Source organism: Ctenopharyngodon idella, chromosome 3 (genome assembly GCF_019924925.1).
Source record: "Ctenopharyngodon idella isolate HZGC_01 chromosome 3, HZGC01, whole genome shotgun sequence".
NCBI lineage: Eukaryota > Metazoa > Chordata > Actinopteri > Cypriniformes > Xenocyprididae > Ctenopharyngodon > Ctenopharyngodon idella.
The window spans coordinates 7,399,179-7,425,980 of record NC_067222.1 but is presented as its reverse complement, the minus strand read 5'-3'; the positions used below and the strand labels follow the sequence as shown (position 1 = coordinate 7,425,980).

The 26,802-nt window shown below is 38.3% G+C and overlaps 1 protein-coding gene and 1 long non-coding RNA gene across 2 annotated transcripts; both read left to right on the top strand.

Annotated features, from left to right (window-relative positions):
* The first annotated feature begins 14,205 nt into the window (after positions 1–14,205).
* Positions 14,206–26,713, top strand: cygb1 (cytoglobin 1). The gene is made up of 3 exons (XM_051889557.1): positions 14,206–14,476; positions 23,201–23,432; positions 24,594–26,713. Exons 1-3 carry the CDS (start codon positions 14,343–14,345, stop codon positions 24,759–24,761), a joined length of 534 nt encoding a protein of 177 aa, XP_051745517.1. The 5' UTR covers positions 14,206–14,342; the 3' UTR covers positions 24,762–26,713.
* Positions 18,239–23,146, top strand: LOC127510079 (uncharacterized). Its single transcript, XR_007929462.1, has 4 exons — positions 18,239–18,442; positions 18,749–18,850; positions 18,902–19,105; positions 19,514–23,146. It is a non-coding gene; the product is annotated as an uncharacterized LOC127510079 (long non-coding RNA).
* Positions 26,714–26,802: the final 89 nt, after the last annotated feature.

Below are 26,802 nucleotides of genomic sequence, written 5' to 3'. Positions count from 1 at the left end.
TGTGTTGGATGGACTGTTTTGTGGGCACTCACAGTTACTTAATCACATGGTTGGTCGTGCGCCCAGCATGTTAGGTTTCAGGTGAGTGGCCTTATAGACCGCCCTTGGAATACCACCATGTGGTTGAGTTTTCTGGTGTGATATGTAGTTCTTTATCTAGAACTTTAGTTATGTTGAAGGCCCCTTTCCGGCCTCCATGACTATGTGCCTACAGTATGGTCTATCTGTTAGGTGAGCTTCGTACTTCCCTTTGGGTTGTCTGTGTAATTGTGCTTAGCTCCCTAAGCTGGTCATTGGTTGTAGACTTCTATGAAGTCTCCCGTTGAGATCAGCCCCAGGCTGGTTTGTACTCCCCTGTATCAGGGTTTCTGGCGCACAGCCTCCTCAGTGCATTAGTCAGACACTGAGTAGATCCTAGGATGAGCGGATTATACTCCCCTCAATATGAGGTTTTATAGCACTCAGCTGAGTTCTGCTCTCCAGGATGCCCATCTCTGCGCCTGGGTTTGAGTTGCTTACTGTTCATTCACAGTCGCTCTTACCTGCTTTCTTCTCTGAAGAATGCGTTATGGAGATTCTGTGTAACAGACAGGGCTGGCCTAAACTAGGTTTGTCCTTCGCCAAACTGGTGGCACTGAGGGTGACTTTGTTCCCCTCTAGTGACTGGCCGGGGTTCCTTTCGGTTTCCTGGCCACATTCCCTTTAAGGGAACACTTTTCCACTGGAATGCTGGTCCCAGAAGCTTGAGCAGCCTTGGAAGGCTTTCTGCAGAAGGCCTCTTTTAGGCTCAGCTTGGGCTGTTGGCCGTAGGGAATGCTGTCACTGACAGCCTTGCATGACCCGAGGGTGAGTTGCTCCCAGCGTTTATCTGAAACTGCTGGACGTTTGTCTAGTCATTTGGCATGCACTCTCCTTCAGCATGGCGGAGTGGGTATTTCGTTCCCCATAGCGGTAAACGCAGAGTTGAGTTCCCTTTCGAAAGAGAACGTCTCAGGTTACATATGTAACCATGGTTCCCTGAGAACAGGGAACGAGACTCTGCGTTACCTTGCCATGCTTCGGGCTGCCTGCTGAACAGTCCCTCAAGATGAGTAGGTACTCACTGTTTCCCCAGGCGCTCTTTTATACTTCCGGGTTCGCGCTATGATGATGTCATAGGCTGTCGCCGGCCAATAGGATTGGAGTGGTGTGATTCTTTGGCATTCGGACACCTGTCACGAGTGACGGTTCCCCATAGCGGTAAACGCAGAGTCTCGTTCCCTGTTCTCAGGGAACCATGGTTACATACGTAACCTGAGACGTTTTTGGACATTTACCCTTTGGAAGTACTTTGTTTGTACCATGTACCAGGATAATAGCAAGTTTGGGCTTTTTTGAGCATGTACCATGTTTTTTTAACATAATGTAATACGTACAGTGTTCTTGAATGTTTACCATGATAATACCAATGTGTTTTGGCATTTATAATTGGTAATTTGTATAATTGGTCAAATGTACCATTTTTAACTTCTATCATAGTAAATATTATGTTTGTTTGAACATTTACCGTGGCTATCCACGTTTACCACGTTTTACCTTTTTTTGAGCATGTGCCATGGTAATATATGGATATTTGGACATTTACCATAGTTATACCATAGTCTTTGCTTGTTGGGATCTCCAGCTGCTCTTCATGGTTTCAGCTTTAGTGCAGAAACTTCTCACACTTCCTTCACCCTCATGATCTTCTGTGCTGCAAACACTGAATCACAACAGCAGTGCAGATATCAACTAAAACTTATTTAAATTAACTTTTTTGCCATTTTTCAGTTCAAAGCTTTATTTCAATTAACATTTTTCATTCATTACATTAAAGCTAATTGATGCTACAGACTAACCCAATCCAAACTATAATATTATTTACTTTCTGCATTGTTTTGACATTTGAGGACATCCTCACAACTCTCATTCCCAAACCAAATATTTTCCCATAATGCACTGCAGGAGAAACTCAAGTTCAAGTTTCAAGTTAAATTCATTTAGAGCATTTTTAAAAACAACAGTAGTTGACCAAAGTGCTGTACATGTAGAAGGTCATAAAACAAACAACAGTAAAAGAAAATGTGCAAAGTATTGTACATTACAAATCAGGGGAAAAAAAAGAAAAAACACAGCTCTCAGACTAAATTAAATGCCAAAGAATAAAAATATGTTTTAAGACTAGTTTTAAGAGCAGACTGAGTTGGGGCCATCCTCACAGACAATGGTAATGAATTCCAGAGTTTAGGGGCAGGTATTGCAAAGGCACGATGTCCCCTGTGCTTCAGTCTTACTCTAGGGACTGCCAGCAGCATATGGTCAGCAGACCTCAGAGACCTTGATGGGACGTGCAATTGTTTAAGGTCAGAAAGGTAAGTTAGGGCTAGGCCATTTAAAGGGATAGTTCACCCAAAAATGAAAATTCTGTCATCAATTACTCACCCTCATGTCGTTCTACACCTGCAAGTGTCAGGCTTCTGCCCTGGCAGCCTTGTCAGTCTTGTCTTTGTTTAATGTGTCTCTGTGTTCTGGTCCTTTAGTTTCTAAAGCCCATAGTGTTTTTTGTAGAAATTACATATAGCCTTTTGTTTTCTAGTCATCTTGTTCTGCCTGTTCCTGATCTCCTGCCTAGTCTTGTTGTGTCCTGTCCTGTTAGATGTGCAGAGTCCTGTCCAGTAAGTTGAGCTTCCCTGGCCGCTCTCTCTCCCTGCCAAGCAGCAAGACCGGTGCAGTGCCTGATTGTGCCCTGTGAGTCTAACTACGTGTGCTGTGTGATCCTGTCTGGCTCTCGCTGCATCTATTGGCCTCGTGCTGCACACCAAACAAAGCACACCAGCCTGTTTTCACCCTGGGCTTATCTCAGCGGCCATTCCCTCAGCTTGCTTGTCATCGTGCCTCATCCCTACCTACTGTATGGACTGTGTTCACCTCAATATCTTGTCTTAAGTCTTGTCTTGTCAATAAACCTGTAACACTCAACCTACGTTTGAGTCCTCCCTCATAGATCCCTGACAGCAAGACCTTCATTCATCTTCGGAACACAAATTAAGATATTTTTGATGAAATCTGATGGCCCAATGAGGCCTCCATTGACAGCAAAACAATTAACACTTTCAGATGCCAAGAAAGCTACTAAAGACGTATTTAAAACAGTTCATGTGACTACAGTGGTTCAACCTTAATGTTATGAAGTGACGAGAATACTTTTTGTGCGCCAAAATAACAGTGGATTTAACATAGGGAAGCAAAGGGCCTAAATCAATGTTAGAGGTCTTATTAATACATAATGCACTGCAGGAGAAAGTCACGCTGTGGTGTGGCACATTCAGAAGATCTCTGTTGGGTTATCATCATTAAGATCATGATTATAGCTCAGTTTGATTAGTTTTTATGTGCTATTTAGGTGCAAATAAATCTGATATTGATAATACCACAATAAAAAGTTTCTCAGTATATCAGAGCAAATCACAAATACTTGAAACAGGAATCACAGCACACTAATTTTGGACAGCATTTCTTTGTGATAAAAAGTGTGTTTGGATGTTCAGACACAATTAAATACAGAAAGTTCAGTAAACGAACATGCATTTGTGAGCAACAGAGAGATTTTGAGCTAAAAAAAAATAGTAAATCAAAGAGAATTTAGACCAGATATCTGAAACTGAAGCTATTGTCACAGTTCCCTTCGTTCCCGGACTCCATTTCCCATGATCCTCCTGTTTCCTCACCTGCACTCACTTCCTCGTCATCTCCCCATCAGCACTCATCTCCTGCACCTGGACTTCATCATCGACACATCCTTTATAATGGACTCACTCCCTGCACTCCCTTGTCTGTTCTAATGTTAGTATATGTGTATTGGTTGTTATTTGCCTTAGTTTGATTAAAATACCCGATATTGTGGATCTCTGTGTATACCTCGTCTCTACTACAACTTGCAGAAGGGCAAGAACTGCAAAAAGTTGAGCATGTTTGTCTTGGAAGTTGAAGCCCTTAAGGGTATTTTTCACAACCCCTTGAATATAATCTGAGGAAAAGTTTGTCTTCAGAATCATGAATCCATAAAATGTTTCAGTGTTTGTGTTGGTCATCTCAAATTCCTTTAGCTTTTCCTTAAACAGTTTCTGTTCCTTCTCAGATAAACTGTTTCCAATGAAAATTGCATTGTCAGTTCCTTCGGTTTGTTCACGGTATTCAACTCTCATGCAGTTGATAATTATGACTTGTGGAGAATATGAATTTTGCTTCTGACATTCCTCCACAATTTGATCTTGGAGTTTTTTTACATCGCAGATGTCTTGGAAGTCATCGATCATGAGCAAAACAGGAAGTCGTGTAGGTTGCTCTTTTGTCTCATATGTTAGTAGCTGCACAACCTGTTTGGCTACAGTAGAATAATCATCTGTTGTGTCCTTCAGCACTGCACAACGAAATTTATCCTTCAGTGTCCATAAGACATGCATGGCTAATGTCGTGCCACCACAGCCTGGAAGATGGAAGATGTTGAAAAACTCACAAGCTCTCTTCCGGCTGCATATGTCTGGAATAATAGTGTTGACTATATAGTCGAACTTGTCACGTTTGATGAATGGCATTGATCCAGGCTGTTCTGAGAAGTAGAAGTTCCACCAAGACACCTTTCCTCCCTTGTAAAAGTTCTCCTCATGATGTTGTTTGTTCTCATTTCCTCCATCACACTGGTTCACACAAAGAACGCTCAGTGTTTTTAAGGATTCCTCAGTTTTCTTTGATAGTACAACATTACTGCCAACAACACCAGGCAGAAGCCAGTGTGATTTGCGATTCTCTGACCACAGACTGAGGATGGTGCCATTGACCTCAGCAAAACTTAGCTCATAAATGCATCTTGTAGAGATGTCAACTTTATATCGGCCCTTAATGAGATCCTTCCAGTAGGTGTATGTTGTTTCATTTTCACTGATGCATAAAATTTGGTTTCCTCCATTGAGCTCCTGTAAAAACATACTGAAGGTCTCAAGCAAAGGGTCTTTTCCATCACTCACCTGACTTAACAGCAAGAATATGGTGAGAAATTTCTTTTGAGGCAGCACATCTCTTCTGCACAGGAAAGAAACAACATCACGCACTGAATCAGTCAACCAGTGATCAGCAAATCGAATCACCTCATATGTGTATTTTTTTATTCTATTCTCTTCTGTTGTGTTGGTGAATTCTTTGAATTCATGGCATGGTTGTATAAGATCTATAGGACCAGTTTCAGTTACATCTAGAATGCTATTTTCTATATACCTGTGAGCAGCATTAAATCTATTGAAAGGGTAAGGCTTCAAGCTATAAGACTGAGTCACCACATCATTCTGCTGCTGAGTCTTTTGTTTCTGAAGATCTATGTTGTGAATAAGCGATTCTATTGCATTATTTGAAAGGTTTCGCATTAAGAGATAAGCTTTCTCTAAGTGGAGAAGACCATCTCCATTAATTCCCTGATTGTATAAAATGTCTGCATCTTTTTTGTCCATGTTTATCTCTAGCATCCATTGTCTCACATGGTCTCTATTCCAGCCACTGATGTCCACTGGAAGTTCAGATGAAACAGCCGTCTCGTCTTCATTTTTCTGAAAGAAAATCAGCATCTAAAGTAATGTAACACTGATCTTAGATGCCTAACGGAGCAGTAAGACGATGTACATAAAAAAATATTGGCCTTTCTGGTGCCACTTACCTCAGAATGTCTTGAGGTTTCCATAACGGCACCAGAAACTCTTCTGATTAAAAGCTTATAGTAAAAAAAAAAATTAAAATAGGCATCATAATATAGTATTGTGTAACATGAATTATGATTCTTGTATTCTTATTAATAATAATATTATAATAATCTTGTATTAAAAAATAGTAAAACTAATGATTGACATACCGCATCAAGGAACAGAATTCATATGTGTTGTTTATGGGTTTTGTAACATTTGAGTGCCATCTGGAGTTTCATACAAGAAAAAAAAAAGACTTTAAACTTCTAAACTAAGACTTTTAGACTATATATATATATATATATATATATTTAGCACATAAATGGTCAATTGAAAATGTGTCCAACAGTTGTAGTGGTGTCCAAAACCATAGTGGACATTATCAAGTGCACTCATTCAATCCCACATTACACCACAATAACGAGTGTACAACTGATGTACGCTCAATGGCTGTTCGCATTCACTCACTCGTTTTCATTCATTCCTTCAAGTGAACTGTGGATTTAATCATAGAAATACTGTGGAATGATGCATCATGTTTTATAAATAAAAACTGAAATAAAAATGTTGCTATATTCAAATAACAATTTTAAAATGTAGGCTAAGTGTCACTATTAAACAAGTAAATGTTCAGCTAATTGTCAGTCTCTTACATGTCATTGTCTGGAGCTTGTGTGCTGCTGGCGACTAACCTTAAGGGTGGAGTTAGGATTAGGCAATCAGGTAGCGACTTCAACGAGGGGGGTAATAATTTGGCAGGCAGTCGAAATTCGGCACAACACCGGAATTCAAACTCGGGTCACCCGAGCTGCCCACAAGGCTATCGGCGCTGACGATAGGACATTCAACTTGAGTGCATTGTTTTATTCTCCATCATTCAATGCATATTTGCCTGTACATAAATGAACCTTTATGTTTTGTCATTGCAGATTAAAATCTATAAATCAAAATATTTATTGCATTTATGAAAAAAAAAAAGTTCAGCACTCAAGGCTCTATCGCCTATTACCTCAATAGTGAACAATGTCTTTGGGTGGATTGCTGAGGCAGATTGTTTGTGATTTGGTCTCAGTGACTTAGGAGTCCTCTTAGCTACTATCAACATTTCACAGATTCAGGAGCTAGTTTCTGTGTTAAAATGCTTTGTGAAATACCTAACTAAAATTAGGACTGACACACCCATTATTTTTTAACAGTTTCTCCTAAATCTGTAAGTTAGGAGCTACTTTTATTCTTAAGATGTTTTGTGAATATGGCCCCAGTTTTTTCATTCCTGGTATTGTTTTACGCTAATAACATTCAAGCCAAATCCAAGCAAACTTAACAAACATCAAAAACTAAAATAGGCTAATTATTGTACACTATCAGTACTTTTAATGTGGCTTTACAATGCAGTAGAATCAATATACAATGTTGTCTAACAAATGGTTAGTTTTTTTTTTTTTACCCTTTCCTCTGCTGTAAAATGTGTGTTATTCACTTTGTAATCTTTGATCAGTGATCACTAAATTGTATTCTGCTTTGGATAAAATGAATACTAAATGAATAAAAGTAAAATGAAAGCTGAAAGAGTAATAGCTGTTATATATTTACCTCATGTCAAGTGTCCTTTTTGGAAGATTAAAGTACGATCCATGTTTCCTTCTTCTTCTCCTTTTTATGAGGGGTGTGTCTGAAAGAAAGAATTCTTCTCAGAAACTGTTTTCCAGTATCACACATTTTTCAGCACTATTGGGTGTGGGTCAAAATTGTAGATTTATCTTGACAAACTTTAGCAATGTTGTTATTTTAACTTGTATAAATGGTGAACTAAGAGAGATGTTTCTGCAAAGAAAAAGAGAAAGAAAAATAATGTGACATAAGTTTGTGTTTCCTGAATTCAGAGAGATTATCTGCTGTTACCCTGGGGCCAAAAGGAACAAGTCTGAGTCTGTCTGTGTTCTTGAAGCTAGCTAGAAACAAGCAGTGTTGACAAGATATATTTAAAACAGCACTGGAAGGTTCACTAAACCACACAACACTGTAACTATTGTCATTGGTGAAGCAGAAATAAACCAAATATCTGATCATATTATGTCTGATTTTAATGTCTTGTTATGTTTGACATTTCCTTTTAGAGTGCATGATTTACCATTATATATGTTTCATATTGTTATGTGTAGAATCTCTTGCATAATGCCACTGTTGTTTGCCAAGGCACTAGTTTTTCTTGAATTAGGGATTTCTGCCCAAACATGGCAACAGAGCTGAAAGTTGGCTGGTGAAAAGAAGCCACCCACTATTTCCTCAGGAATTGGCAGTGAGTTGCACAAATGGCTTTGACACTGCCCCAACATCTCTTTGACACAGCCTTGTCCCCCCAAATTAATATTATAACATGAATGAAAAGAGCTGCTCAGCAAGACTCAACAAAACTGAACACTTAAAATTTACAAAAATATTCTTAGATCTTCATGATGAAATTTCAATATATTGAAATAAATCTTAAGCCTGTTGTGAACAAAAAAACAAAACAAAACAAAAAGTTACTTTCTGTGAAAAAATAATGATATATATTTTATTATAAGTGAGTGTTCATATTTTCTTGTTTCTTATTTCTAGGCCTTGGACACACTTATACACTCGCACGCAAACCTGAACTTAAGACGCACATACATTTGAACATCTGACCTCTCTAACTTGTTATTATATTTCTTAATATGCCATATATGGTAGAGGTTGATCTTTGAGTACTACAATTGGATGGATTCTGCTTTATCTTGTGTATAAATGACCCTTCTTCTGTAATAAATTTGAGAATGTTATGATACTGCACTGTCTATGTGTCTGCTTCATTATTCTCCCTACATCTCGCGCTGCTGCTGCCACACATCACAGGGGTTGAGGCTTGTTTCCAACTGATGACTGATAGCTGCTTCGAAGCTGTGGACCTAAATTTTAATCTAACAGTGAGATTTATTATATATTTAGCATGGCAACTTAAGATTGCTTGATGTAATGTTAAAGAATGACTGCAGCATTGTAATGATGCAGCTTTGGTGTAATGTGGTGTTGTGAAATGTGTATGCTCTTGTGGAGTCAGTATCTTAATAACTGTGAATTCTAACATCAAAATTGCCAGGAATTTACAGGATTAAAGAGTATTATTTTACAATAAATTACTGTAGTCAGAAATTTACAGTGAAATTAATGCATGTCGGGCCATTTTCTTATGAATTACTGTTAATCAACACAATTATACTAACATCACAGTAATTTACTGCTCTTGTTTTACTGTGAATTCACATTATAAAGTTGTCTTCAACCAGGCCACTGTGAGAAATTATATTGTTTAGTACTGTAATTGTTTTAAAGTCACCACAATGGTGATCAGTATTCAATTTGAGATCTTGGACCTTGTATATTCATATTCAAATTTCTGATCTAGCCAAGTCAGAAGTGTGTTAAAACAATGACAGGCTAGAATATAAAATAAGATAATTGGCTGTTTTTAAGTTAGTCAAACTACACTATTATTAGCATTATTTCTTATTTTAAATTCGCAATTGTTTGTAGATTGATCTTTCACAATAGTAAAGCAGTTTATCTTTAAAAGATGTGACATCACCTTGCAACACAATATTTTTTCTTCTTCCATCACCCAATGATGCACTGACATCAATACTCAATATACAAAACACAACAATGGCGACACTTAACAAATAATAATATTAAAGATCAATTCTAAACATTACAAAATAAACCAACAATACAAACTGCTAAATGTGAAGCAAAAATAAGTTCAGCAGCAGAGATAAAACCAACTGCATGCTGGGTACCTTCATAGTACATATGCACTGTAGAAATACAGTATGATATTGTTTTTTTACAGTGATTTTTTGAGAGTGCAGTTAGATACATGAGAAGTCCTAATGTGGAATTACTGTGAAAGTCATGTAATTATTAACCTGGAATATACTGCAATTTCACACTAAAATATTTAACAGTGAGACTTTAAAATTCCCCTGCCACGCTCTACTAATTTCACAGGTTATGTTAAAAGCAAAGAGGCAAAACAACAACACCACAAACTAATTCTTTATCATTGCATCAACCAATCTAAACTGTCCAAGGTTTTTTTTTTTTTTTTTATAAATTATTAACGGTTTATAATTCATTCCCCATTTATCATTAGGCCTAGATTTCTAAATTGAGGGAACAGTCTATAAACCTGTGGTTGCAGTATATGAATCTGAGTACAATCTACACAACTGAGACTACAGTTTATAAATCTATGTGCACTGATTGAAAAAGTTTACTATGTTATAACAGTAAATATATTGTCACATATTTTTCAATATATGATGGAAAAGAAAATATTAGTCAATGAGACCCATCAACTGTACAAACATTCTTCAAAATATCTTCTTTTTTGTTCAGCAGAACAAAGTCATTTATACAGGTTTGGCACAACTTGAGGGTGAGTAAATGAAGACGGAATTTTTAAATGAAGATTTTTCATTTTTGGGTGAATTATCCCTTTAAATATCCACAATGTTACACATTTGTTGTGCCAACAACAAACTGCATGTATCTCATGTGTAACTGCATCCAGCTTCCACTAGAGGGCAGCAGAAACAGCACATTAAAGGCTCAAAGACTGTTGATACATCAACAATTTAGATTTACTGGCCAATACAATTATAACTGAACAATGGAAATGTACAGCCGACATCCATCAATCCAAACTGCTTCATCCTTATTAGAGTTGACCTATGTTGAATGTTTTTGGATTGTGGGGGAAACCGGAGCAGCCGGAGGAAACCCATGCAGACACAGGGAGAACATGCTGTACAACCAACAGTTCAGTGTAAAAATGACTGACTGTAATTGCTCTTCAGAAGCTGAGTTAAAAAAAGGAGGATTATAATAAGTACTGTAACAAATCTGTAATGATGGGGCACATGCCTCAGGGTTGGGATGTGTCTTCAACAGACTCACATCTGCCTTTCATTATGATTCCTGACCTTATACACCCACACATACACTCATGTGATGCATACAGTTCATATGTCAGTATAGCAAAGCCCTGATAAATGATTTGTGATGTATGTGAAATATTTTGGCAAGAGTTGGGTGAGTTTTTAACAACGATCACTTGCAACATTTCTCTCTTGTTTATGTTCAGTGATGATATCCATAATACAAGCAGTTCAGATTGAGAACAAGACCTCACAGATGGTGCTTTTTCACATCTAAGGGCATCTAATGAATTTCTCATTTATCTTTTATTAAAATATCAACTTTGTTCAAATTTTGGGGTCAGTAAGATTTTTTTTTTTTTTTTTTTTGAAAGAAATGAATACTTTTATTCATCAAGGACACATTCAATTAATCAAAAGTGACTGTAAAGATATTTATAATATTACAAAATATTTGTATCACAATTTCCACCAAAATATATGAACTGTTTTCAACATTGATAATAATCAGAAATGTTTCTTGAGCATCAAATCATCATATTAAAATGATTTCTGAAAGATCATGTGACACTGAAGACTGGAGTAATGATGCTGAAAATTCAGCTTTGATCACAGGAATACATTACATTTTAATATATATTGACTTAGAAAACAGTTATTTTATATGTAAAAAATATTTCACAATTTTACTGTTTTTTGTTTTTTATTTTTGTTTGTTTTTTTACTGTACTGTTCATCAAATAAATGCAGTCTCAATGAGCAGAAGAGACAATAATACCCCAAACTTTGGTACAGAATGACTACAATATAAATATACCAGGGTATTTACATAGTACTGCGTGGTACTTCAAAAAAATACCACGGTTAACAATGACAGTGTTTTGGACATTTCGTTAATGAGCCCTGTGTGAAACACACATCATCTGACCGTTACATAGACTCGGCAGAAGCTGCAGGTTCAAAGCAGCAAATGAAAACTACTGAAGCAACTCAAATAGACCGGACTGATAATCACTCAGATCAAAGCTCACACTGAAGACAGACAGACAGGTGTCAAACTGACCCGACGACCCCACACCGCCCCTCATACAATAAGACTAAAACCTCTGATCTGCTCCTGAACACCCAAACACCTGCTGCTCTCTGTCTGTGTGGCATTCTCCAGAAATGAGCTAAATCTGACTAAACCTCCCTTTAAAAATCTGTTTATCTTTCTTTCTATCCATCTGTTAATGTCCTGTTGAACTCACAGTGTATCAATCTCTCCCTCTGTGATTATGTCAGTGTAAAAGTGTGTGAAGGGTCTGTATGACCCCGCTCTAACACACACACACTTCACACCCACCTCTAAACCAACCAGTCTAGTTAAAAGATCATAAACACTGAAGAAACAGCTTCATCAAGCTAACTCAGTACATATGAACTAGAACATTTCTGATCTCATTTTACAGCTCTGTACACAAAACGTTGATAAAAGAGGAACATCTGAGCAATAAAACAATCTCCTGGATGTGCAGCTGCTCATCTGAGATGCGACAGATGCAGTCACAGCCGTGTTGATGCAAGGTGGAGCGCATACGTTTGCTCTTAAAGTGCGTGTGTGAGTTTGTTCAAGATAAAGAAGAAGGAATTACCTGGAGTTCTCAACTATGTTTCATTCCAACTTCATCTCAGATGTCTCTGAGAACAAACCAAAAATATAGTTGCAAGCAGCGATAATGGGCCCAAGCCCAACGCCACCGCCAGTATTTTGTCAAATCATGAGACTTTTTTGAGGGTCTGTTTTCAATTTTGTCATTAATGTAATTCCTTGCCATGGCAAGACATTCAATATTCGTTCGCAATGTAGCATCGGTAATGTCTTGCCATCATGTTCAGAAAGTTTGGTGCAAATCGTAAGAATCCCCTACTAGAAGTAGTTAAAAATTCAGAGCCTGATTTTTCAAAAAAATCCAAACGGCCAAACCGTTTGAGATATCCAATATAGTACGTCCGCAATTTAGCATCCTCAATGTCTTGACTTCATGTTGAAAAAGTTTGGTGTGAATTGTGTGACGGCCTTTGCAGCAGTAGTTAAAAATTGAGAGCTTTGTTCAAAAAATCCAAATTCAAACAAAAATAGCTGACTTTCTTGTTGGTCGGAGCTAATGACTGTAAATTAGAAAGTTGTCTGCATCGATGAGAATAATATGTGTACCGAGTTTAGTGGCTGTATGTAAAATTAACCCCCACCTTTAGACAAAAGGTGGCGCTATAGTGTCCCTCCTCCATGCCCATTTCTAAGGCTTTGCCCATGTCTACTGGCTGACAACTCTGATGTGTGTGTGTCAAGTTTCATGCAATTTTAAGCATGCTAAGAGCCTGAAAACACCCACAAAGAATATTAAATTTGCATTGCCATGACAACAGTATTCAAGATATCAAGAAACCTTTCACAGGTGTACATCTGTGTTGTCTTGACATTATTCTGACGAAGACTGAAGCAAATCGGGTAAAAATAAGAGGGCAATTTCAAAGCATTTTGAAAGTGACAGTTGGTGGCACTATGACTTTGACTCAATCACATCCTCAATGTCTTGACTTCATGCTGACCGAGTTTGGTTGCGACCGGATGAATCCCCTAGGAGAAGTAAATCAAAGCCAACTTCCTGTTGGACTGGCGTATGACTTAGAGTGCGAAAGTTATATGGCACAATGAGTCTATAACTGAATGAAGTTTGGTTACTGTAGGTGAAAAGGGGTGTGCTACAGAGCCCCTCAAATACAACCATATAAAAGGGTGTGCTACAAACCCAAAAGTGCCCGAAACTTTGGGGAAAAAAATTATTATACTGGCACATTTTCAACTAAATTTAATATTTTGCATAAATCTTTTCTCAATACATACAGTACTGTTCAAAAGCAGTTCCTCCATTTACTCGCGATTCAAACCTGTAAGATGTTCTTTCTTCTGTGCAACACTAAATATGACTCTATTGACTTTCATTGGAAATAAACCCTCAAAAACATCATAATTTTGTGTTCCACAGAAGAAAGAAAGTCCTACAGGTTTGGAACGAAGTAAATTCACTATTTACTTTGGGTGAACCTTTAAGATGTTTAAGACGACGAGGAATTTTGATTCTCAGTTCTCAGTATCTTGTCTGAAGGGTGTTTAGATAAAAACAGGAAATTCGATTGCAGGCTTTGGTATTTGAGTTAAGATCTCGTCTGAAACTGTACAGGAGATCAAAACGTCTGAGAAGCAAAAGCTTCTGTTTGCTCTTGATTTAATCTCCTTGCTGTCCAGGAGAAACAAATGAGATATTACAGATCAAATCTTGTCTGTTGTCTTTCCAGTGGGTGGGCAGCAGACGGATGCAAGAGTGTGAGAAAAATCAAGTAAACTGAAGGGGGAAGGTGTGATTGTGAGTTAAGAGAAAAAAAAAACATGAGTGTGTGAGTGAGTGAGAGAGAGAGCAAGAGAGAGAGAGATAAAGGGCCGTGGGTGGGAGGATCTCCTTCATTCAGCAGTAACTCTTCATCAGACTCTTGAAGAGACAGACAGAATAAAGATCCCAGTGGTGAGACGGAGGGAGCAAACACAGCTCTCTCTCTCTCTCTCTCTTTCAAGTGTTTCTCAGCGAGCGTCTGGATGGAGGGAGACAGAGGTGTGGAGCTCACACAGAGTCCTGAGACTCTCACAGAGGACGATGTGTGTGTGATCCAGGACACGTGGAGACCCGTCTATGAGAACCGCGAGAGCGCTGGAGTCGCTGTGCTCATCAGGTACACACATCAGTCATTCACAAAAAGTACCATGTTATCACTGTGACTGGTTGAACTTAAACCATAGTTTTCTACTTAGGTTATGCCAAGGTTTCTGGACATGTACAATAATAATACCACTGTGTTTTGGACTTGTACCATGGTGATAATATAGTTTTTGGACATTTACCAAGGTAATACTGATGTTTTTAGACATTTTACCATAGTTATGCCATTGTTTTTGACATAGACCATAAAAGTATCATTTTATTTGAACATTTACCATGGTAATACCATGTTTTTGAACATTTGCCATGGTAATACCATGTTTTTGAACATTTGCCATGATAATACCACTGTGTTTTGACATTTATAATTGGTAATTTTGTATAATTGGTAAAATGTACAATTTTTAACTTGTATCATAGTAAATATTATGTTTGTTTAAACATTTACCATGGTTATGCCGTAGTTTCCAAAATGCACATTGTTGGTACAATTTTTTTTTTTTAACATGTGCCATGGTAATACAGTGTTTTTGGTCATTTTACCATAGTTATGCCATCATTTTTATAAACAGATGATAGTACCATGTTTTCTTGAATATGTACCATGGTACTACAGTGTTCTTGAATGTTTATCATGATAATACCACTGTTTTGACATTTTGTAATTGGTAATTCTGTATAATTGGTGAAATGTACCATGGTAGTACCACTTTGTAACTTGTATCATGGTAAATACTATGGTTGTTTGAACATTTACCATGTGCCATAGTTTGCAATATGCACAATAATGGTACAATGATTTTTTTTTTCAACATGTACCATGTTAATACAGTGATTTTGGACTTTCACCATGATAATACCATAGTGTTTTTGGAAATGTACCATTGTAGTACCATATTTTGCCTTTTTGAGCATGTACCCATGATAATACTATGGATGTTTTGACATTTACCATGTAGTTATACCATAGTTTTTGGTGTGCACCATGGTAGTAGATTATTTTTTTTAAAACATGTACCATGGTAATACAGTGTTTTGGGACATGCAACAAGGTTTTTTTTTCATGGTTATTTGTGCATGTACCATGGTAACACCATGTTTTTTTTTTTACCATGGTAATATCAAGGTATTCTTTGAATGGCAATCATTCAGTGGCATGGTATATTTCAAAGTATTATGGTATTTCCACAGTAAGCGTTAAATAAGCACACAGATCAGTTTCCATTAATCTCTGTTGTTTTCATACTGAGCTGATGTTGATAAACTCTCACACAAACCTTTCAGCGTTTTTTACATAGACAGTGTTTACCTTGGTGACGTTTATGTGTGCTGTAGCAGTTCAGAGCTGGTCATCTGAAGGTTTCTGGTTCAATCCTGCCTAGAAGTGAGTTGTGATCCGTCATCATATTGTACATGATAAAAACACTGAACGCCAGGTTACTCCAGGAGGACCGACGCTCTATGGCGACATCACATGGAAGTTGTGCAAACGAATCCCACTGGCACTGCTTATGTTGCCATAAATAAATATTAATATTGTATGGAAAGAGAAGATGTTAAATTGGGTGCAGGAGGATTGTGGGTAGAATTGAAGTGTGACTGCTGGGATTTGCCAAACATACTGACCTTGTGCGCTTGTTGGGATCTCCAGCTGCTCCTCGTGGTTTCAGACATCACAGCTTTAGTGCAGAAACACTTCCTTCACACTCGTGATCTTCTGAGCTGCAAACACTGAACCAAGACAGCTGTGCTGATATCAACTAAAACTTATTTCAATTAACTTTTTTCAATTTTTCAGTTCAAAGCTTTATTTCAATTAACGTTTTCATTCATTAAATTAAAGCTAATGTTGATGCTACAGACTAACACTAATTTTGGACAGCATTATAAAAAGTGTGTTTGGATGTTCAGACACGATCGAATGCAGAAAGTTCAGAAAACTAAGAAGCTTTTGTGAGCAACAGAGAAATGTTGAGCTAAAAAAAAAAAAAATAGTAAATCAAAGAGAATTTAGACCATATGTCTGAAACTGAAGCTATATGATAGTTTGTTATTTGAGTCACATTAAGTCACAGAAATCCCAGACTGATTCGATATACTTCACTGCCAACTGTATCGCTCTTCTAGATCTACTGGCACGACTTTTAAAGATTATAATACAGCAAAAGAGTTCAAGACCGTATATAACACAGCTGGAATAAATAACATTAAACGAAAGACAGTACATTCGATTAAAGTGAATCAATATATTATAAAACCTATTAGCCTTAGTTTGCATTACATCAGATCTACTAGTGCAAAAAAAATTATATTTTATTGATCATAACATTTGTATTTTATTACATCTCTTATTCCTCCTTGTTAAAGTAGAGGACGTTCTGCTGTTCTTCTGATGTTCAGGAATCTGGTGAGCGAATTTGAGCGAATCATTGACGCAGTGTTAAGTTTTCCACATGAAAGCCTCACGTGAGCTCATATTTCTTTATTCCTGACCTGTGCACATCTATAACGGTGTTTGAAGACTGTGATGGATGTTAGCAGTAATTACTCTCTAAAGATAACGTCTCCCATCTTCTCTGAGATCACACCTGAAGGGCTGCAATAAAGATTTATAATTAAACTCTTTCAGCTCGTGAAATTAGATTTATTTCTCAGAGGGGACGTGCTTTTAGATGGACGTCTCAGACCGTTCAAGAATGTATTTCTCTCTGTGATGCTTTAATTTAGCAGGTCAGTGGATAAATCAGATGTTATCAAACATTTATGCAAACCCAAGCGCACACTGAAGCTCTGCAAGACACCCTTTCATGTCTGCGACTAGTTGGTGACAAAAAGCACCAGATTGCAACCAAGAAGTAGTTGCAAATGGCCAAAAAACTCACTTAAGCAGTCATGAAGTGTGCATGTTATCTCCGACATGCAAGAAAGCAGAAATGAGCAACAGCTAATGAAAGTGTGAGACAAAAGAGAACCAGTGGAGGACGAGACAATTGGATTCAGGTGCCAAAAAAACAATCAAACTATCAAAATGTCTAACTGCTACTCACATCCTATCTCAAGTTGCTGTTGTGAAATACAGGAATATACTTACAGTCAGGAATGATCTTTTTACTGACAAACTAGTCTGGGTTTAGTTGTGTAACACCAACCTGTCAGAAAACAAGAAATGGTGTGTCTTAAAGGGATAATTCACCCAAAATTAAAAATTCTGTTATCAGTTAAAGCCAGGGTAGGTGATTTGCTTCAAAAACATTTTTTGTTATGTTGGTTGAAACTCTCTTCATATCCTGATAGCAATCACTAAGTTAAGTGGTCTAAATGTATTTATATCATCTGTGGAAGGCGTAGGATCATAAAATGTTCATCCAATCATATCCTTCAGTCTGAGGGATACGACAGGATGTCCTGCCTGCCTGTCAATGTATGTTTTACATACCCTCGCGCACCCTGTTCATGCAGACATCATACGTCATCAGCATGCCAGTCACAAGCACCGCAACCAAAACAGCAGCCACCTTTTACAGTTCCTCCTGAGCCAAAACAACGAGCTTATGCTGCTTTCATGCCATAACTACCGTAATTTGGAAGAGATGGAAACCAGTGACATTATACTTGTTAATGAGGTTCATTCTCGTGTTACGCAGCACGTTTGAGCTTCACAAGAACCAATGAGGTTCATTCTCGTTTTACGCAGCACGTTTGAGCTTCCGCAAGAACCAATGAGGTTCATTCTCGTTTTACGCAGCACGTTTGAGCTTCCGCAAGAACCAATGAGGTTCATTCTCATGTTACGCAGCACGTTTGAGCTTCCGCAAGAACCAATGAGATTCAGTCTCGTGTTACGCAGCACGTTTGAGCTTTTGTAAGAACCAGTCAGGTTCATTCTCGTGTTACGCAGCACGTTTGAGCTTCCGCAAGAACCAATGAGGTTCATTCTCGTTTTACGCAGCACGTTTGAGCTTCCGCAAGAACCAATGAGGTTCATTCTCGTGTTACGCAGCACGTTTGAGCTTCTGCAAGAACCAATGAGATTCAGTCTCGTGTTACGCAGCACGTTTGAGCTTTTGTAAGAACCAGTCAGGTTCATTCTCGTGTTACGCAGCATGTTTAAGCTTCCGCAAGAACCAATGAGGTTCATTCTCATTTTACGCAGCACGTTTGAGCTTCCGCAAGAACCAATGAGGTTCATTCTCATGTTACGCAGCATGTTTGAGCTTCCGCAAGAACCAATGAGGTTCATTCTCATGTTACGCAGCACGTTTGAGCTTCCGCAAGAACCAATGAGGTTCATTCTCGTTTTACGCAGCACGTTTGAGCTTCCGCAAGAACCAATGAGGTTCATTCTCGTTTTACGCAGCACGTTTGAGCTTCCGCAAGAACCAATGAGGTTCATTCTCATGTTACGCAGCACGTTTGAGCTTCCGCAAGAACCAATGAGGTTCATTCTCGTGTTACGCAGCACGTTTGAGCTTCTGCAAGAACCAATGAGATTCAGTCTCGTGTTACGCAGCACGTTTGAGCTTTTGTAAGAACCAGTCAGGTTCATTCTCGTGTTACGCAGCATGTTTAAGCTTCCGCAAGAACCAATGAGGTTCATTCTCATTTTACGCAGCACGTTTGAGCTTCCGCAAGAACCAATGAGGTTCATTCTCATGTTACGCAGCACGTTTGAGCTTCCGCAAGAACCAATGAGGTTCATTCTCATGTTACGCAGCACGTTTGAGCTTCCGCAAGAACCAATAAGGTTCATTCTCGTTTTACGCAGCACGTTTGAGCTTCCGCAAGAACCAATGAGGTTCATTCTCATGTTACGCAGCACGTTTAAGCTTCCGCAAGAACCAATGAGGTTCATTCTCATTTTACGCAGCACGTTTGAGCTTCCGCAAGAACCAATGAGGTTCATTCTCGTGTTACGCAGCACGTTTGAGCTTCAGCAAGAACCAATGAGGTTTATTCTCGTGTTACGCAGCACGTTTGAGCTTCTGCAAGAACCAATGAGGTTCATTCTCATGTTACGCAGCACGTTTAAGCTTCCGCAAGAACCAATGAGGTTCATTCTCATTTTACGCAGCACGTTTGAGCTTCCGCAAGAACCAATGAGGTTCATTCTCGTGTTACGCAGCACGTTTGAGCTTCAGCAAGAACCAATGAGGTTTATTCTCGTGTTACGCAGCACGTTTGAGCTTCAGCAAGAACCAATGAGGTTCATTCTCGTGTTATGCATCACGTTTGAGCTTTTGTAAGAACCAATCAGGTTTATTCTCGTGTTTTGCAGCACATTTGAGCTTCTTGTGCGTCAAGCATGTTTGGTTGAGCTTCTGTTTATGTTCGCTGATCAATGTTTATATGTGAGTAAAAGCCTAAATTAAATCTGTTCATCATAAAATGTGGACTAAACCGCTCAATTCATATGGATTAGTTTTATGATCTCTTTGTGACCATTTTGAAGCGTCAAAGTTTCAGTTGTGTAGCTCTCTATGGAGGGACAGAAAGCTCTCAGATTTCATCAAAAAGATCTTCATTTGTGTTATGAAGATGAACGAAAGTCTTACGGGTTTGAAACGACATGATTAGTTTTATTGCATGTTTTGCTGAAAAAAGTAAGATTAATATATGCCTACTTTCTAGTCAGAATGTCCAGCACTCACTTGGATTTCGGTCAAATTGACAAAACGAGCACAGAAATTTGAACCAAGTCATGTGACCCACATACTCCAAACAGACTCAACTATGATAATGATAACAGTATTGGATGAAAAAAATTGGATGAAAGTATTGGATGAAAAATTGGATGAAAATTCTTTATCATGCCTCCTCCAAGAGACTAAAGTGTACATATCCTGTGGTGCGCGTTGCAATGACAGATTCTTCATTTTTGGGTGGTCTGGCTCTTTAAAGGTGTCCTATCACATGCATATGGACTAAGAGTATCTTCATAACTCCAGCTCCGTTTATGATCGCCATGATTGTTTTCACGTTTCTAGGGGATTTTAAGTGCCTTTGTTCGTCCTCCAGCCGCTGACACATGAATCTCGGTGGCAGAGGTTAAGAGCTCGTGTACTCAAACATGAGTTATGACACACTTTAGGAGGACAGAGAAGGCACAGGCTCCCTTTATCTGCTGTTTGACTTGGACAAGTGAGGACACGTTTCTTCTGTGGGCATTTACTAGACTCCATCTCTATTTAATGGGAAGGATCTTCCTGTCCTGTTGCGGTTTGACTTAAGGTTCAATTCTGTGGGCTGTAAGAGGTGAAATACAGTTGAAGGGGCTCGTAGGATCAACATCAGAGCCGCTCTGGTACTGGACGCATGAGGCATTTTTTTTATCATTTTTAAGCGAATTACATGTAGTCTGAAATCTGAAAACCAACATGAAATCAAAGCGACTCTTCTGTTGTGCAACTTAAAATGATTCTCCTATGAAATTATTTGGTTCTTTCTGAAATGTTTTTAGGTTTTTAAGAGGATTCACTCTTGTTCTGCTGTAATCTAAACAGCCACTAGTTCTAGGACTAACATGTCAGTTCTCTTCCCATTGAACCTCTATCTGACCTGTCCACCAGCAGCATGAATCAACCCAAAAACTTTCAGGATGACCTAATGTCAGATATGTAACCGCATGTCAACCACTTACATTAGTAACAGTGATTTCAGACATGTGGTTATGAAGCATTAAAACACTTTACAGGAAATTGAACGGAAGCACAGACAAGATGACACAGCAATCTTTAAATGGACGGGACGTACCAAAACACACAATCATAACAAGCAGTCCTACAGACCGTCACACACTTCAACAGTTGTGTTAAAACTCCCTCACTGCAGACAAGTTCAGGATTGCGGGGATTTACGATCAGCCTCTTATCGGGAAAATAAGCCATCATGTTTGAAGCCTGTAGATGAAAATACATTATCAGTGACAGTTTTTCACCCCGCAGCCTTCAAGTGAACATCATCTGAACTGTGTTACATCAGAACAAACACTTACAATAGCATTCCAGACCAGAGGTCACCTACAGTAACACTGAGAATATTAGCAATGTTTGAGATGAATTATAAATTTAACTCTTTTATCTGCTGCTCTTTATTGAAACAGAACTTGTATTTATTGCTCATGCTTATATAAGCAATTACAAAAACTAAAAACAAAAGCTAATTTGAAATATTAATAAATACTAAAGGCAGAAACACGCACCTGAATGTGATCGAGAGAGAGACTGGTGTGTTTAGGTGATAGTAAACACAGAGCCACGATCACACACAAAGACAGAATCATATTTATACAGCCAGAAACATTAAACAGCCTCTGAGTGTTTGATCTGCTTCTGCTGGATGAGAGGAACAACCCAGAGAAACCAGAATCACAAACACAAACAATGCCTGTGAAAAGGTCAGAACCGCTTTTGGTCTAAAACGCATTGGTGACACACTATAGGGGCAAACGTGCTAAATCGTTTTTATTTCAAAGGAGAGTTAAAAAAAAAAAAAAAGAAATTCCCTGAGTTGTATTGCAATATTTGTTGTGCATAGAGGAGAATTTCAGCAATGTTGGTTAAATATTATCTCAGGAACGGTTATCTGTCCAGCTGGGTCCAAACACACTTTCTCACACACAGCGCAGCTCTCTTTTGTTCACTTTCATATGTTTATCTGTAGGAACCTCATGAAATGGTTAAACAGCCCTGTTGTGATCTATTTCCTGTTAAAACAGGAAGTTTGGAACCTCAGTCTGAAACCTAATCACCCACTACCTACTACATTTTTTATTATTATCATTTATTAAAAATATTTGCTATATGTCCACTGAAAACATCTTAATTAACTAGGTCAATATAAGTCAAATATATTTAACATTCTTCTCAATAAACATTTGATCACAATTAAATTAAATCTTTAATCTAAATTATTAGATATTTTTAAATCAATGAAACAATCATTTTATGTTCTATTGGGGTCTCTTAAAGGGACAGTTCACCCAAAAATCATGTTGTTCCAAACCTGTATGACTTTTTTCATCTGTGGAACATAAAAGGTTTGAATATCTGGAACCAAATTAAGAAATTTCTCCAAAAAAATCTTCTTCCACAGAAGAAAGAAAGTCCTACAGGTTCAGAATGAGTAAATTTTGACAGGATGATCATCTTTGGGTGATCTATCCCTTTAAAGAAGACCCATTATGTTCCAATTTTTTTTTTTTTTTTACATGTTCAGCTTTCTTTATTGTGAAATGTTGCTGTCTGAGCATTAAAAAGGTCTGCAGTTACAAAGTTTCTGCTTTATTGCAGTTACTGTTTCTGAACTTGTAGTTCTGAGATTTCTTCTGGGAACGAACACGTCACAATATTCCTCATTTAAATAATTCCCTCCCAAGGCATATGCAAAATAAAAGGACGGGGCCTGGTTTAGTTGCATTAGTGGTGTGTTGAAACTCGCGGTTATGGTAAGGGGCGGGACATTTCCCAAACACACTCGAAGCACTTGACCAATCACAACACAATGATCCAGCTGACCAATCAGAGCACATTGTGCTCTTCAGAAAGAGGGGCTTCATAGAGACAGGAACTAAACAGAGTGTTACCAACAGACTGGGAAGAGAGGGGCTGCAACAATAGAGAATATGGGAAATAATGTGTTTTTTGAACATTTAACATTAAAACCTATTCTAGTAAAGCCCAAAAACTAAATCTCCTCTTCCAGGTGTCAATAAATTTTAGTTTTTTGTGCGTTCCTCCAGGTTCTTTGGGAACTTCCCATCGGCGAAGCAGTACTTCAGTCAGTTCCGCGACATCGAGGATCCCGAGGAGATGAAGCAGAGCGTCCAGCTGAAAAAACACGCGCTGCGGGTCATGACCGCCCTCAACACGCTGGTGGAAAACCTGCGCGACGGAGACAATCTCAACACAATCTTCAACCAGATGGGCAAATCACATGCACTCAGACACAAGGTGGATCCTGTTTACTTCAAAGTGAGTATGAGGAAACAAATGACAGGATGCATAAATACTGGGGTCAGGAAGATTTTAACTTTTTTAACTTTAGTCAGTGTGTAATGTTGCTGTTGGAGCATAAACAACATCTGCAAAGTTACAACACTCAAGTTCAATGCAAAGGGAGATATTTTCTTTTACAGAAATCTCTTTTTAAGGACTACAACAAATGGCTGGTAGGGACTACAATGAGCTTCTTTCTGGGTTAGTGACATTACAAACCCCAAAATTTACATAAACCCTACCCAGAACACAGAACAAAGGGGGTGAGGCCATGTTGGGCTGCTTTAGAGAAGAAGAAGAGTTGTTGTAGTAGAGTGTTGTTATCATGCCGCCATTTTACTCCGGACTGCTTCAGAAACGAGGGTCAATTCAACGCTGGATTTGCACAAAAGATTAACATGACGGCACATGCTAGTCGATGAGTTGAATCAACTCCACAGCAACTACATAAATTTATCCACTAACCATTCAGAAACGTCCAGTTTCATTCTAAAAGTTGTAACTTCTTCCTGAGTCTCTCCATCAGTGTCCAACTCCGGTTTGAACAATGTAAGGCTGAACACCGTTACTGACAATCAACATTTTGGCTGCATGAGATTCTCCAGCTTTGTTGTTGTTGAGTATCCAAAGCACAAGCTGTTAAAGCTCCGCCTCTTCTGGAAAGGGGGCCGGGAGCAGCAGCTCATTTGCATTTAAAGGGACACAAACAAAACTGGCGTGTTTTTGCTCACATCCAAATAGGGGCAAATTTGACAAGCTATAATAAATGATCTGTGGGGTATTTTGAGCTGAAACTTCACAGACACATTCTGGGGACACCAGAGACTTATATTACATTTTTGGGGGCATTATAAGACACAACCTAGTAGGTCGTAAGCTCTCGTTAAGTAATGCATATTCGCGTAATATGATGTTTACCCTCAATGATCCAATAGCAGCCTTCAAATATGTGAGCAGAAATTGTGTTGAAATGCCGTGAATTTCAGTTTATCCTTCATTCTAACTTTTGCCTCAAACAACTAATGGTAAAAATAAGAAATCAATGTTGAAAACAGTTGTGCTGGTTCATATTTAATCATGTGTTCTTGCTGAATAAAAGTAATAATTGTTTTACTGACCCCAAACTCATTTCTGCAGATTCTGGCCGGAGTGATTCTGGAGGTGCTGGTGGAAGCTTTCCCACAATCCTTCAGTCCAGCCTCAGTGCAGGGGGCGTGGTCTAAACTCATGGGCGTCCTGTACTGGCAGATGAACAAAGTCTACGCTGAAGTCGGCTGGGAATCCATCAAAAACTCTGCAAAGTGAAGGAGAGAGTAAATGCAGAATTATACAACTTACACCAAAGATTACTGCAGATGTGTCATGTATATTTGATTTGTTTCTATATTTGAAATATTGGAAGAAAAAGAGGACAAGTAGAATACCTGTGTCATTGTAATCAGAGTGTCACGTGTAGTGGCTGTAGTAATTGCACGACGCTGGAGAATCCAAACAAACACCTCTTTATTAATCCACACAGGAACATACAGGAGATTGAAGAAGCAAACTAACACACAACCACATGAAATAAAGATGATAGCAGACTATGAGACAAAGGAAACTGAGGGCTTAAATACACAGGGGAGTTATAAAAGTAAAACAGCACAGGTGCAGGAACTAATTAACTACTATGGAGACTAATAAGTCCCTTTTAAGGAAAGTCTGTTCACTCGGCGGCCATATTTGCAACACCTCCGAGCAGCTACTTCGGCATCTAAGACTAAGTCCTATGTATCTGAATGGGGAACTCCTGAAATCTCAAAAACTGCTTGCTGAACTCACAAATAACATATTTCATATCAGCAACAAAATCTGAAATGAACTGTCCACTAAATGTTGTTTCTTATGCTCAAACAGCTTTGAAAAAAGTTTTTTCAGGTTAGATGAGCCAATGCGCATGTGCTGTCCTAAACGCGAGTCTCAGGTTTCTAAGGGAACCGGAGCTTCTAACGGAAGCTGCAGTGACACAATGACTTTATCAATCAGCGATTGGCTCTTTTACTTAGAAGGCGGGACGTATTCCGCCATATTGCGCGTTGCAGTTTCTCCCATTCAAAGGAGTGAGCCGTCTTTCTATATCTATAGTCTTTGCTAATAATGATCAGGAACACAGTCAAAACAGAACCAAAACACAATGAAACTATGTTTACACAACAACGATGTATTAAAAATGGAAAAGTTTTTTTTCTTTTTTGTACAGATGACAACGTTGGATCCGCGAAAATGACTAAAAACGCTGTATTACTCATGCCAGACAAGTAGTTGTCAATGTCACTTTGTAAAGAAAGACTACGCGCTTGCGTACATGCATTCTTTTACAGAGCACACGCGTCAAACGCGCATGCCTATCCACCTTATTTTTACAGTTTACTACACTTTGATGTCCTTCTCGTTATTTCCCTATAGCAGCTAATAAATCGGAAGTCTCACACATTTACAGAAAAATGAGGTGGATAGACCAAACACGTAATATGCATGTGCATGTCTACACGGAGATGACAACGGTATCGTTATAAAATACTTGCACTTTGAAACCTGTTTTCAAAAGTTTGTTTTCAGGCCACCATAACACCGTTGTCGAGTAAATGAACGGCCAAAACGCATAAAAAGTTTTCCGTTTTTAGTTGAAAACGGTGTCGTGTAAACAGCCCCTAAACAGACATCACAGAGAGAGAGAGAGAGAGAGAGAGAAACTCATTTCAGACGATGTCTTATAAATGTACAAAACTCTTTATGCTATTTTATCTGGACTTTATCGATGTCAGATCCCTAGCAACTGTTATTCAGCTCTGATAACAAACACCCTGTGACGTATAAATCAGTGCAGAAATCTCAAGCTCTCGGCGGTCCGTCTGCCATTAAATATTTACACAAACTCCAGATAAACCATGGGCTCGTACACAAACACGACCTCCATCAGATACAAAAATGTGCATTTCTGATGAAACCTCCCAGTCTTATAAATACTCTGCAGGAGCTTAAATATCCAGTTCATCTGCAGCAGATGTTTCTGAAAGAGACGAGTGATTTTGTATTAGTCGCTTCCTTCGTGCTTTATGCTTCCTTCGTGATTATGAAACTAATTAAAATTAATAACAAGGACTGTTTTGTGGTACTAAAGCAGCTAAACTCATTTCTTTTTGTACTTATTCCAATATTTTGTATCTGTGATATAATCACCAATTCAGAAATAAATTCTGAAACATTAAAGAAATAAACTCTGAGTCTTGCACTTTTTTTGGTCTTACTCCTCTTTTATAAAACCAGAACAATATTTTAAAATATAATTTTTTTTTTTTTTTTTTTT